Here is a 15,104-nt window from a genome sequence, read left to right on the forward strand (position 1 = left end):
AATCAAGGGGAGGAGGGGAAGATTCAAACTACGAATCCCCAAACGAACAAACCGCTGCTCGTGTCGGAATCCTCCTGATCATCTCCAACACGGTGACAATGTAGCGGGGACAAGAGGCGCGGATCTCCACCGGTGGAGAGAGAAGTGGGGACGCACGGACATGGCTGTGATGAGGGGATTAATGGCAATCTTCAGCGGCGCACGCATGGATATGTGCACAAAAAGTGTGGATAAGTGAGTGACCACAGGATGGACACTACGGAGGTCATCCTCTCTGTGTTGGTGGTTGTTATTATTATAGTGTCGTTGTTGTCCAACGTCCTGGTGCTGGTCTGTTTTCTGTACAACCCGGAGATCCGCAAGCAGGTGCCCGGTCTCTTCAACCTCAACCTCACCTTCTGCAACTTGTTGCTGACCGTGTCCAACATGCCGCTCACTCTGGTGGGACTCGTCAGCAAGACTCAGCCGGGAGGGGACGGCTTCTGCCAGAGCGTGGGATTCCTGGAGACCTTCCTGTCCACGAACTCGATGCTGAGCATGGCCGCGCTCAGCATCGACAGGTGGATCGCGGTGGTGTTCCCGCTGAGGTATCACTCCAAGATGCGCCACAAGGACGCGGCGTTTGTGCTCGGCTACACGTGGGCGCACTCCATGTCCTTCTCCACGGTGGCCACCTGCCTCTCCTGGGTGGGATACCACCGGCTTTACGCGTCCTGCACCCTGTCCAACCCCAGGGCGAGCAGCCGGACCCAGTTTGTCATATTCACCGTGTTTTTCCACTCCTTCACCTTTCTCCTGTCTTTTATAGTGCTGTGTGTCACTTACCTCAAAGTGCTGAAAGTGGCGAGGTTTCACTGTAAAAGGATCGACGTTATTACAATGCAAACGTTGGTGCTGCTGGTGGATATACATCCCAGGTGAGCTCCTTTAACTTATCATTATTACTATACTACACGTTTTGTGCACAAATTGCCCCCATGCTTCAAATGCTTGAATATATTATTGGTGGGATATTGGTCTAAAAAGTCTAATTTTGCACATCAAAAAAAGAAAATATGAAATTCTGATCTGTGCACCATAAATAATCTTTATCCTAATCTTCTGCACAGCTATAGGTGGACAGTGTATCAGCTAGGTAATAAGGTTTTTGGTATCAGAAACAAAACAAAAGTGATATGGATATTCATCAATATTTATAAGCTCTGTGCATCGATGAGACAATGAAAATGAAAATGTTATCTTTAGTTTTGCAAAAAAATAAAAAAGACCCAGCACTGAAAGGGGCCTCTTTCACTGCTGGGCCCTTGGAATCAACTTTTTTTTTGCACTGTCCCTGCAAATCTACACCAAGGCTGCTCAGTTTCCCACAGTGTGAATGTACCATCTCACCTTTTTTACTTTTTTTTTATTATCCCAAATTTGAATCCAAATAACCACACAAATCTTACTTTAACCATAACCTATGTCTGGAGAAAACTCGTCCAAATCCATCCTCAGCGTCTTGAGATATGCTGCTCACAGACAGACACAAACACTGCGGCCCAAAGCGTAACCTCCTTGGCAGAGGTGATAAAATAATATTAATAGTAATAATAGTAATAATAATAATAATAATAATAATAATAATAATAATAATAATAAGGCAGAGTGTGTATAGGATTCAGCTGAAGAGCAGGAACAAACTGTACCAAACCCCTGGATCACAGGGGAAAACGGGAAGCAGGCGAGCAGCCTCGTCGTTGGCCGGTGCCATTAATAACAAGCGCCACCATCAGGAGCTTGAAATGACACTGTTGTGAGTCTGCTCACAGGACAAACTGTGCAGTTAATGATGCTTTGCACTGACATTTGAATTGAGCCCTCAGTATTCAGAGGGGACACGCAATCTGATTAAACTGAAATGTCATACAGAGTGATTGCTTTACTTCATAACCACACACTATGACTTAAAAAAAAGAAAAGAAGAAAACCTGTGTGTGTGTGTGTGTGTGTGTGTGTGTGTGTGTGTGTGTGTGTGTGTGTGTGTGTGTGTGCTGGTGGTCTTTTCCCACACTCATCTCCCCAGTGTCATCAACTCCTACTTAAAGCAGTGATTGAGCATGACAACACAGTGCATTTAGCTTTAAAATCGACTGATATAATTGTAATTCAAGGTAGCAGAGGCCTTCACTTTGCAGTACAAACATGTCTTTGGGATAAATCAATTGTTTGACCACATGCTCACGATTTAACCCCGTGTGCAACAGCAGCGATGGACTCTTCTTCCTTTGCGTCTCGTATGGAACACTTTGTGGTCTTTACTTTTGTAAAGTGTGTCTCACTGATTATAAACCAGTCACCACCCGCTGTGTCTCTTACAGCGTTCGCCAGCGTTGCCTGGAGGAGCAGAAACGGCGGCGGCAGCGAGCGACGAGGAAGATCAGCACGTTCATTGGCACCTTCATGCTCTGCTTTGCTCCCTACGTGATCACCAGGTGAGCTCTGGCCCACACTGCGGCGTATAGGCTGCGCTTTTGTTTTGCTGGTTTCTGTCAAAGCAAACCCCCCCCCCCCTCCCCTCACCTCCCCTCCCGCTCCTCCCCTCCCTCTCCTGTTTGCCCACTTCCTCCTCTCTGCCTTGTCTCTGCTTCCTCTCCACACAGTGAGGCCAGATTGGGAAGATGAGATTGGCTGACCCTGTGATAAGTAATATGTCTGTGTTCTGCTGGTGCTGCTGCATTTGCACTTTCCTCCTCAAGTTTGCTGGTGCAGGTGCAGTCGACGTGCATTAACCGCCGAAGAGAGAGAGGATGTCAAAATTCAGTATATAATGAGAGAAGAGTGTGATGCATAAGAGTTGAAAACATCCTAAACGTGCAGTTTGTGAAGAACATAGACACACACAACAAAAACAATAGGTAACTTCTGTAAAAAACCTCCTGTTGGACATTTATTCTTCTGACCCTGTCATGTACATTTTGTAAAATAGTAATGCTGTTTTTAAAGGAATGTACTTGCTCCTTAAATGTGTCCTTTTTCAGTCCACTGTTGTTTAAGGTTCTTTCTAGGTATCTCAAAACCTAGAAAGAAAAAAAAAAGTGTGAAATTATCTGCATGCTTGGCTTGGGACCAACTATTTAAGTTGAAAAATGCAGGATTATAAAGAGTAAAAAAGTTTAAGCTTATCTTGGAGGATCAGTGAAACAGCGTCGAGAACATTGAGTCCCGAAAATACAGAAAATATTTCCTCAAGAAGCATTTCCTGCCTCTATTTTAGGATGAATCCACAGGGCATTTGTGAAGCCACACCAGGACATCAAATCTAATTTTACGTTAGTTTAATACATTTGAGTATTTTTTCATATATATATATATAACTTCAAAGATGATATTGCAAAGAAGTGGCCCTTTAAGACATCATTTTAACCCTTTAACCTTTACTTATTGTGCCCATAAAAGGGCCAGAAATGTCCTGTGAGTCAGAGCTTTTGCCCGTTTTTTTCAGAGCACTTAGAACTTTAAATACGTGGCAGTTATTTACAATTTACTGCATGTTAAAAGAGTGCATTAACAGTTTAAAGTCAATTATTGAGGGAAAAACACTGTAGTTGAATGACATGAATGAGAGATTTTGCATTTTAATGTAGAAATTTGACCAGTATAACACTATTTGTCTAAAAATTGGATATTTGATAAAAAATGAAATGCTCTCTCTTTGTGTGGAAAGACGCCGATTCGATCGGCTACCTCCATCGGTCTCAGTGAAATTACCGTAATGACGACATGCTTGGCTTTGAAGTTCTCAGCTTTAAAACGGTCGTGTTATTACGGTAACACAAAGAGCTCTTGCCCAAACGTGTTGCCGCGATGCGCTCGATGTTAAAGGGTTTAATCGTTAGCATCTCTACACCACGTCTTGTTAAACTGGACAATGTGAGAATCGTAATGGTTGTCTGGTCAGAATATTATAGTTTAGTATAGTAAAATAAATATTTCCAAGCTCTTTTATTGAGGTCAGAGACGGTCGGACTTAAAAATGATTACAACATACGTTGTTTTTGTCAGTAAAACGTGAGTAATAGACGTTGACAGCGCTGCATGCTCTCCCTCTGCGAATGGCAGTTTACTGATTACAATCTGAATGAATATTGTGCTCAGAGCTTCTCCGCCGCTTGTGTAGCACTCGTTTGTCATCAGGGTCGTCGTGCATATAGTAGAAACCCCGCCGTGCAGCTGTGGCAGCTGACTTAACCTCCTGTTCTCTTTGGTGCTGTGGAGAATGGAGGCCAAACAACGCTGATGGCTACTGGCCCATAAGGCCAGCGCTAATGTGCTGACGAAGCTCCACTGTGGACAGAGTAATCATACAGAGTGCAAGAGAAGAGGATCAGCTTTTTTTTTTTTTTTTTTTTTACACCTTTTTATGATGGCACGTTCAATAAAATATCTCAAAAATTAGCGTGAAAGCAGCAATTTAATGTCTTTACGAGCTCGTCTGAGCTGAGTGAACCCCGAGATGCAGACAAGAGGCGGGACTGTGAAAAGTCATTATGTGACCTTTTTAATCAAATATACAGGGTTATAACTACACAAGAGGTTTCATGTCGAAGAAACCGCGTTGTCATATCGTCCTTTCTTGTTTAGCCGTCCAGCTGACACGCAGATGTCACGCGCTAGTTTCGTTAACTGTCATTTTGACTTGAAGAGTTTTGCACGTTGGCAGCACTCTCTTGGTTTCTTGCAAATCGGAGGAGAGAAGCCGTATTTGGATGAGAACGTGGAGCTGGAGAGGAACTGAGGATGTGAGCGCTGACAGTTCACGGTGCATGACATCTGCTCTCAATCCCATCATAGCCATGCTCCAAAGCATACCCTGCTCTCTTGTCTCTTTTACTCTATATGGGACTGTGCTTCACAAAATGCTCATACCAACATGGTTAGAGTAATAATTTAATAGAAATAGGAAAGTAAGACAATTTACACCATGGTAATAACGAGTACTAATGACAGTCGTGTGGGACAGAGGAGATATTACAGTAATGTCGTGTTATTTCCAAAGTAATCCAGGTAATAGCGTGATAATAAGAATCACTACCAGTGTGATACCTTCACATGAAAACCATTGTAGATCTATACTGACAATTACTATAATATATAGTTGAAATTATTCCTCCACTATGCAGCACAATAAGGGTGGGAATTGCAGGGATATGAAACATGGTCCTTGATACACTCTTAGAAATAAGGGTTCCTAAAGGATCGAGGTTCTACCTGGAACCATTTGCTTCTGAACAACCCTTTCCCGAAGAAAGGGTTTTTCAAGGGTTCTTGGTAACACTAATGGTTCCTGTAAGAACCATTTTGATCCAGAGAACCCTTTAAAACCACTTTCCTGAATAAAGGGTTTTAAAAGGGTTCTTGGTGGAACCAGGTGGAACTTTTATAAAAATGTTCTACCTGGAGCCAAAAATGCTTCTCCTATGAGGACAAGCCGAAGAACCTTATATGGTTCTACTTAGCACTTTTATTTCTAAAGCCCAATTTATACTCCTGCGTAAAGTGCTCTGTGTAGGTTACGCAGAGACTCTGTCGAGCCTGTCGAAGAGCCTCTGCGTCGTCTCCGACTGCACGAAATATTTTTCAAGTGTCCGTCACTCCGTCAAGGGACAACGGAGATGGCAAGAGCTGCGATTGGTCCTCAGGACAGGCCGAGATAACGCTGCTCTGTGCCGGCTCACAGTGCGCACCCGAGCGTCCACAGAGGCGGAGCTCATCCCCGCCGACAACGTTGCTGCCAAACAATAAATACGTCATATCTTAATACACACAGAGCACATGTTTAGACTCTAAATGGCCAATTTCTCGCCTCAAATTATCTTAAAGCTGCCTTCCGTGACACAGAAAAGTGAGAAACGGCCACTGTTTCAACAACAACAGTCTAACTCTCTCTTTCTCTCTCGACGCCATTGCTCACTGTAGCAACACCGAGCATATCGTAGACGACACGTTTTGCATCCCTGCGGTTACTCGGTGGTTTGTTCCATGGGGAAAAATTCAAACAGCTTCTGAAAGCGTCTCAAAGCCTAGATGTGGTTATTATTTTAATTTCACTCGTGCTGTTGGAAAAATGCCTGTACTTAAGTTTCTATTTTCAATTCACCCCATGGAATGACTCCGTGTTTCTGTCTGTTTGTCGGTCTGTATGTTTGTTTTGTTTTGTTTGTGCTTCCACACTTGCACTTACCAATATGACCAGCAGAGGTTGCCAGGTCTGCCATCTCTGATTGCCTTGTTTTGGCCTGTTTTTGGACATTGAGATAAAGATTTTAAATATGTGTTATACATATAAATCTGGTTACTACAGTGTTTTTTTCTGGATAAAGCTTTTCTACATTTTAAATTGTTAATACCTAATTTTAATTCTGGAAAAATGGGCAAAAACTTAGTCACAGGATAATTTCTGGGCCTTTTATGGTTGAAATAATGATATTTGCCGTAGTGTACCAATAATCGTATTGCACAAGGAAGGACAATATTTTTAATTGTTTTTTATCAAGCTATCATTTAGTCATTACTGTAGAAATTGATAAAATGACTTCAGCATTGTAAATTATCACCATATCTTTACTGTGCTGGAATGTAAAATGTTATATATAATTATATAGTGAATGTTAAGGCTTGCAATATCCCACAAATGCCTATCTATTTCTGCACAGTGCTGCTGTCCCTCTCTCACCAGTCTTTATGCTTCCCTCCAGGATTGTGGAGTTATTTCCAGCAGTGCCTATCAATCCTCACTGGGGCATCGTCTCCAAGTGCTTAGCTTACAGCAAGGCGGCGTGTGACCCCTTCGTGTACTCGCTGCTCCGACACCAGTACAAGAAGACGTGCGCCGACATCGTCAACAGGCTGCTGAAGCGCGGCTCATTGAACACGTCCGGGCGCGGCCAAGAGAACCAGGTCAACAGCATACCGACGGTGGAGTGACACAGAGAGAGTGGACTGATAGGAGACGGTCAGAGGGTGGACTTAGCTCTGGGGAGACATGAAGCTGATTTGTCGTCGATGAAGTGTCTATTTCTGCTTGAATTTCATGTGACATTTCAAGAAACGAGCGACGACAGCGACGCGGCACAGGAAGCGCTGTGTTTGCACAGCGAGTGTCCACAGCAGCAGCGTCGTCAGTGGAGAGGACATTTGACAAATGGCAGATTTCACATCCACTTAGAGAGCCGTGTCTCACATGTGTCGGCCTCACTCAAACATGTACTGATTTTGCAGTATGTGTTTGTTTTGAAAAAAAAAATCACTGTAGTATATATATATATATTCATATTTAAAAGGAGACAGGAGTGGCTGTAGGTCTGTTGTAGTCTGTGTGCAAAGTGCAAGTGACAAGTCCATACTGTATGTAGCACTGAGAACTAGCCAAACCAAAATGAACTGTGTATTGTAAATAACTGTATAAAAAAAAGAATGAAATCATACAATACAGCAGACAGTGCAGCTGCACAGTCTGGCTCAGGTTTTTTTTCCCCACACTTGATCTCTCCCGGTTAGACACATTCTTATATGACTTTAATTCTTTTTAATAAGTGTATTGGTTTGAGAGCTTTTGAGGGCCAGTGGAAGGAAGGAAGGGACAAGCAGGACTTCATGATTGGTGTTTGAAGGACTTACTGACCTGGCCAAGCTGAGGTTTAATGGGAAACATGGGCCTTGAAAACTAGCTGCCTTTTGCTATCATGAATGACATGTGCCCCTCAGGTTGTTTAGTCAACTGGAGCGTGACCAACTGTACTTGTTATTCACAGAGGGGAGTAAACCCACAGAGACTGCATCTTTCTGCCTCATAACTTTGAGTAAGAAGGACACGGGGAAAGGGAAATGAAGGCCCACATGACGTCTGTCACGTGTAATTGACTGTTTTCTACAGTGATAGCAGCAATAGGCAGTTCTTACCTCCTTACCGTAACTCCTTTTCCTGAAGTGAACGGAGTGGTGGAGCTGCAGCATGCAGCAGTGACATGGATATTACTGCGATTTATACAGAAAACTCCTGTGACATTTTCTTTTTTCACAATGTTATTTGTTGCAATCCCTGAATAGGACATTAATAGGACGTTAGCGAGACCACACGAAGGCAATGATCGCTCTCATAATCGAGAATAACCTCTAGTTTTTGGGGCCTCCAATAACGCAACGTGTTGAAAATGAATAGCTGATCAGTTGATGATGACATCACTCACCTCCATTTGAAAGGTCAGTGGGCTAACAAACTAGTTTACGAGGCAAATATGATCACCATGAATGGGTATTCAATATTCAATATTTAGGGTACTGTTGAAAGGATTTAAGGGTATAGTTTCTACCTCAAGAGGTGCTTTTAAGTTATTTTTTATTTTAAAGGGGGTGGGTAGGATGTAACAAAAAGCAATATTAATAACATCTGCATAAGCTATTAGAAAATACACACTTTGTATTGAACATGTTTTGATCATCAGTACAGTAGAGTCCTAAAAGATGAACGAAAATCTGAAATAATGTCATAACGGAACTTAATCACCACAAACGACTGTCCACAGTCTTTGTTTACATGAAACATTCACATCACTAATTCTCCATCCTCTGTGTTTAGATGTATTCATGGAAATCAGGGTGACAGCTTTCATAGTATTTTTATTTTTTTTTGTTAGATACATGACAGCCAATGTAATAAATATACAGTGTTAGTCGTACATATATTAGCTCGTTTTCCAATGCTCGTGTACGACTCACTCTGTGTTGCGTCTGCTGCGTTACGCCCACTTTTTTCTGTATCAGAAGACAGGCGGCTCTGTATCAGAGAGCTTTTTGACAGGGTTCCACTTAAGAGTTGACGTCATTGAGGAGAAGGTGCTTCAAAAAAAAAAAAAAACATATTATATATTGTACTATTGTATTTTGAAAGTTCATTTTATAGGACATAATGATTTTCCCGTGTATTTGTACACAGTGTGTTTCGTGTGTGCATGCAGGGGGGTATAAGTGACATATTGTGTGTCTTTACAATTGAAATACACACAGTGCCAAAATTACAAAAAAAATATTAAAAGGCCAATTGAAATTCCTAATTAATAATTTTTTATTATTATCATCTTGTGTCCACACGTATTAGCATTTATGATAACACAAATGGGAACTGTTTGTTTATGTCATATTTATTGTGTGTTACTGTACGGCACACCAAGACATCAGATGCCTTAAATGATGTAATATATAGTGTTTAAGAGTTTTAGTTTTTTCTTTCAAAATAGAATTTGGATATATTTAAAACGACAGTAAAAAATACAAAAAACAAATGGCCTTATTCACTTAAGTTCATTAACATTACTATGGAGGAGTATTAGAGACACATTTTGTATATATATATGTACAATATATATATATATAAATATATATATATGTATACATATACATATATATATATATATACATGTGGCCCTAATACTCTTCCGTACATTAACTAGAGTCTGCTTATGTGTTAGTGTTTCCTGTTTCAGTTGGTCATTTCTCACTGATGTGTTGCACTGGTTTTATTTTATTTATTATTATTTTTATTTCCATAAATGATGACTTTATGGTTATTGGTGGAAAAACAAGCTCAACATGAGATGACGTGTGCTGACAGGTTTAGACGAATGACAGAAAGTCAAAAGTATTTTGTGTCCTTTGATAATATGTGCGTACTTGTTATTTATAACAACACTGTATTCATTAGTGTTACAGAATGTGCTGCTTCAAATGCAAATTAGGTTTTTAACTGTGGTTAATAGTTGACAGTCAAGTGAGTGTAATATACCTCATTTTGTTGTGGTGATGGACTGGACAACCTGAAGTGTTTTGTTATGTATCTCCTGATTTATTAAACCTCAGTGTCTCAGTGCTGCTGCTGCTGCTGAAGTCAAACTGATGAAGGTGAAGGTGGTGAAGACGATGACTGCTTTATGTTTAATTTCTGGTGATGATGATGATGAAAGATAAGAATGTCTCGTGTTGACACTGAAATATTGGAAGAACTGAGGAAGATGACAGATTTTGATCATGATGATGAGATTCAAAGTAGCCGTTAACAAAGTAGTCTGGTACTGCATTGACCAAAATAATAATGTTGAAGGTCGGCCTGGAGATCCTAGAAACACATTTTAAATTCAAAAGTCCAAGCCCCTTTGTTCAGACTTCCCTCTGAAGCTCCGCCTCAAGAGCACACAAACACGCAAAATAAACACAGATTCACGAGCACTGCGCAGCATCAGTAACTTTCGGTACTTTTCGTGATGCTTGATATGAAGTTTGATATTTTGACGTGATAATAATAAAAAAAAACAAATAACCTCGTCACTTTTGGAATGGTTAACTCAATTTCTCTGTCTCAGAGCTACAACTGCCCATCACCCTATACCTGCGAACACAGAATACCAGGTCCTTTGTGTATAGTGTATTGTATATTGTGTCTAGCCTGAACTGACACCTTCCTATAACATCCGCATGGAGTCGGGTCCCCAATACCTACAGTAGACAAAAAGGTGTGAAAACAACGTCTGGAATGGCAGACTCTTTGTCTATTGGAGGAATGCAAAAGGGGAGTTGCTCAGGTATAAATGTGGAGGGAACACTTTGCTCTGGGTCTTTCTCCAGCTAGGATCGCTCGTGTGAACATTGACCTTTTCCTTGCAACGAAAATAAAAACTTGTCGGCCGGCAGAAGTTCTCTATTTCATTCTTCGTCAGCAGCAGAGAATTTCCACAACACTTTGCGTCACCCTTTCTGGGCTTTCAGTTGTCGCCACTGTTCTAAAACATCACCAATGTTCACTCTGGTCTTGGATCGCTCTGCATCAGTCTCTTGACGGTAGCTTTTCCCATAAACGCTCTTTGCAACCAACACCTATAACGTTGCTGCAACTGTCTCGTTGGATTTAGCAAGCTAGCATAAACTCTGGCGTTGTCTTCGGTGCATGCACGATCAGTGCACAAGAGGGTTACACACACATGGGGGGGAGGGAGGGGCATATGGCTGTTTGATTGATCCATCACGATCACAATTGATTTGTTCAGTATGATTGGATGGTGTTTTTACAGGCCTGTCCGTTCCACGGCTGACTGACATTTTTCATTTTAGTGACAATGCATTCAATAATTGGTTACAGACTGGGAATGAAGAGGATTTTAAGCAATGCAGTAAAAAAAAAAAAATGCAACAGAAAATGATCTCCCACCCTTTCTTTAATAAAAATTAAAAACATCTGTATCCATGATGGTTTCTAGAAAGTTTTCCATTCATTGCATCTATTTTAGGCAGCTGAAGCTGCAGTGCATGATGTTCATGTTAGAGACGGCTCGATGCCAATATCACTTGAGTGTCCAATGATCCTGTTATGAGTCTATTACAGGCTTACTCATCTCTTTATTTCTATGATATTTAAAGCTGCTGTGTATATTTTTTTGTGGTCGCTGATGTTTTTGTTCTGCCTCTGTTTGGTCTTCGTGACCAGAAACGATGTAACACGATTTGTGTGCTGTTGCGTTCCTTCTTCTGAAAACGAGCTCTGTCCTGTAACGTTGTCGGACCTGACTGAGGCGGGCGGCCCCCGGTGTTGTGTTTTCGGTCGCTGGGTGACACGAGATGTAAACATTCTTACACAGAGGGAGTCGAGAGCTTTGTGTGAACTCATTTGATATTGGTGTGAATATAACGTACAGTTGTTTAGATTTAAAAACGCGTGTCACTGTCACTCTCTGTTCGTTTCAACAAACGCTCACTTCAGCGTCTCAAGGATCGCCACAAGAAATTCCTGTCAAATTTGACACAAACTTACAAAGTGATTGCTTAGAGTTTGGGCTGCGGGGGCCAAAGGTCAAGGTAAAAGTGGCCTCACACGACACATTTGTCCTCTTGAATATTAAAATCTGTTTATGTCAACGTGTGCATGTTATATGAGTCTGTAAAAGAAATACAGCAGGCTGAAAGTACAACAGCTTGGCAGTATTCATAATCTCAGCCGCCACAGTGCATCATATGACTTTAAGCTCTAACGTTATGGGCTGAGAAACAGTCTGACTCTGAGCCACTGTGACTGTTTCCTCCTGCAGTCGGTTCAAGTCGGAGGCAAGTGATTGTTGAGTTCACACCACAGTGCAGGTGGTAATGAAACGCCGTCAGAGGCAGACTGATATGGCCTCAGCTGTAAATGGCTGAGATTCCGTACACTGATTCTCGCCACAGGGACGAGTGATTATCTTCGGGCGGTTGGCACTGACCATAGCGCATGGCTTAATCATGGCTGGCCTCAGCCCACTCAGTTAACTGACCTCCCCATGTGGGCAATGAACCACAAACTCCGAGTGGAAAGTGGACACCCTCGCTCTGCAAAAACATAGCAGTGTTTGTCATTTTTCTCTCTCTCGATAACGCTTTGACGAGGACCTTTTTGTGTAACGTATAACGAGTGCATTGAGTGTTACCCTTCTATTTAACGGTGCTGTATGTAAGAAATATCTGTATTGACCACTGATTACAATGGTAAAGCCAGTTTATTGTACATGTAAGTCTCAAACAGCTCAAATTTGGGATTGCAGTACCCTTTTTAAACTCTATTTTTAAACTCTATTTGTGCACACTTATGTATATACACATACACATTATTTAAATGTGTAGAAAAAAAGGGTGCAACGTCTTATTTGACAGCTAAGCCTCAAAATAAATGCAAAAGCTGTGGAAAGCCCAGTGACAGCAGAGAACCTGTGTATTTTTGCTATCTTTGGCTGAAATACCATCAAAATGCACACATGACTCAGCAGGGGGCCTCCTCACCCCGAGACAAGCCAGTCATGTTGTTTATTTGCTGTTGTTTATGTGTCATCCCAACTCCAAAATACAAGATCCCACAGGCTTTGGCCTCAACATCTGAATGACGTGTGTGTGAATTTGTCACGCATGAGTTCTTGTATCCATACGAGCATGTTGTGACTTTTATTCCACCTCCACTTTCTCGCCGAGGAAAATGGGATGTGTTGTGTCAGTGAAGTGGCTGCTAAGATAGGATCTGAAAATTCTCTCAGTATGAATGGTGGAGAGTATATAAGGAAGGATTTCAGGCACAGGTCCAGACCTTTTTCTTTAATGAGGACAGTATTTCAGGAAAGTGTCCCTGATCCAGGACCTAGACACGGTGCATGCTGGCTCAGTGTCTCGTCTGTCTTCCTCGAAAACCTGACTGGATCACGGCCTCTATTAATAAATGATGAATCACGATCAGTTAATCTTGAAACAATGCTCTAAAAAGTTCTCCTTGAATATGATCAATACAATACGTTGCAAGCACCTGTGTGTGTATGTGAGGACTTTGATTTGTTTGAAGAGCATATCTGAGAGAGCCAAAAAAGAACATGTATAAGTCTCTGTGGTCTAATTATAATTTTTTTTTTTTATCCCAACTACATATTATCTTCAAAACCACCCACCATCACACTTTAATGAACCCAGAGCTCCTGCCTGTACCAGCTGTGTGCGACGATGACTCACAGCAAAACAAAGTGAATTGCATAATAATCCCTTATTGCACAAGATAATTATACAAGTACGGCAAACGCAAGACACACCGATGGTACATGCTCATTTGTTAAAGATAATGGGTGTTTACACTCAACAGTTGTCCTGCTCAATTTCATCTGACTCTTCATATTTCATATATCTACTTTCTTCGGGAAACAATACACAGTGAGCAAAATGTTGTCATGACCAGTAGGACGGATGATCAAAAGTCTGAAAATCAGCTTGACGTGGCATGAAAGTGAAGCTTCCCTGACGTTTCAACGAAACAAGAGAGATAATTCTGCCCCTTTGCTCATTTACACTGCCTAATTATCCCCAGCTTTGCAAATGAATACATAAATTACATAATTTTTTTTTTTTTTTCGACAACCCTCCCTCTCTTTGTTAATCTGGTTGTCGTCTTTGAAGTCCGCTGAGCCCACAGTGAGTCTAATCTGTCCTCTGAGGCTCTGGAGCAGCCTGAGGGCAGCTAGGTTAAGAACTGGTTTACCAACGCCGCATGGCGACTCGCTCCTGTGATATCCAGGCCCGGCACTCCAGCGCTTCAAAGGCTGGACCGACTTCTGAAGAAGCGTTGGCCTTTCAACTACTGGCAAGGGCAACCGGTGACTGTGTCTTCCCACACATCTGCACGCTATCACAGCTGCAGGCCACAGTCGGCTGCACCGTGCAGAGGGTGTGCAGCATGACCACACCTCCCCCCATCCTGCCCTGACCCACACCCACCTACACTCAAAGGGATCGTCTGCAGTCCATATGGGAGAGGCTTGGATCTCGATTCGTCGACTGTAAATCAGTGTTTCTACCGTTGTTTTAAAGATGGCAGAAGTATTGTGGTCCAAATTGTGACATTTATGCATCATGAAGTGACTCATTTACAGCCATATCTTTATGTTTGGTCAATTAATTACAACTTCATTTCATTCATGCTATTAAAAAAACCAAAAAAAAACCATATACATGTAAATCTTAAAGGTGCCATATGTAAGAATGTGGCCAAAAACTGTTATTACATTCAAATTCAGGTCTTTTAGGTTTCGTTTTCTGACGTAACTGGCAACCCGTGGTTGCGCGGCAGCTGAGACTCTACTGACCGCAATGATTGGTAGAAAGCGGTAGGTGGCGCCACATGCCAAAACATGATTTCAAAACATAAACGTGATTTGCAGTCTGCAAAATATTTTTTTTAATGGAAATATCTTGGCTGTACTGTTGTTGTTGGTGAGTTCAGTTTGTTATATGAACATTATTCTTGAGTCTCTGTGACATATTAGGAGGATTTTATGGCCAGTTGCTTTAGATTTATTACATAATGCACCTTTAACTAAAACGTTGGGAAAATTCTGTTTGGCAACCTCTCACTAACCTTTATGAAACATTGCCATAACTCAATCAACGCATGTCTCGTTCCACTCATTGGCCACCTTTAACGATCCAAATTTACCTGGACAATCAAATGTATGTAACTAAAGGTACATTTAGTCGATTTATCACATCAGAATCACTTTGAATTGTCCAATATCTTACATTCA

General features: G+C 41.7%; 1 protein-coding gene across 1 annotated transcript in view; it reads left to right on the top strand.

Annotated features, from left to right (window-relative positions):
* Positions 1-249: 249 nt before the first annotated feature.
* The window catches only part of LOC310938962 (G-protein coupled receptor 26-like), a gene marked incomplete at its 5' end in the record, with an annotated part of 29,418 nt that continues 14,563 nt past the window's right edge, over positions 250-15,104 (top strand). Inside the window, 3 exons of the mRNA XM_083903616.1 lie at positions 250-917; positions 2,361-2,474; positions 6,738-7,135. Of these exons, the coding sequence (XP_083759742.1) occupies positions 250-917; positions 2,361-2,474; positions 6,738-6,966 (1,011 nt within the window). The 3' untranslated portion in view covers positions 6,967-7,135. The remainder of the gene's footprint in view (positions 918-2,360; positions 2,475-6,737; positions 7,136-15,104) is intronic.

The sequence above is a fragment of the Microchirus variegatus genome (assembly GCF_963457635.1).
Source record: "Microchirus variegatus genome assembly, chromosome: 17".
In the NCBI taxonomy this organism is placed as follows: Eukaryota; Metazoa; Chordata; class Actinopteri; order Pleuronectiformes; family Soleidae; genus Microchirus; species Microchirus variegatus.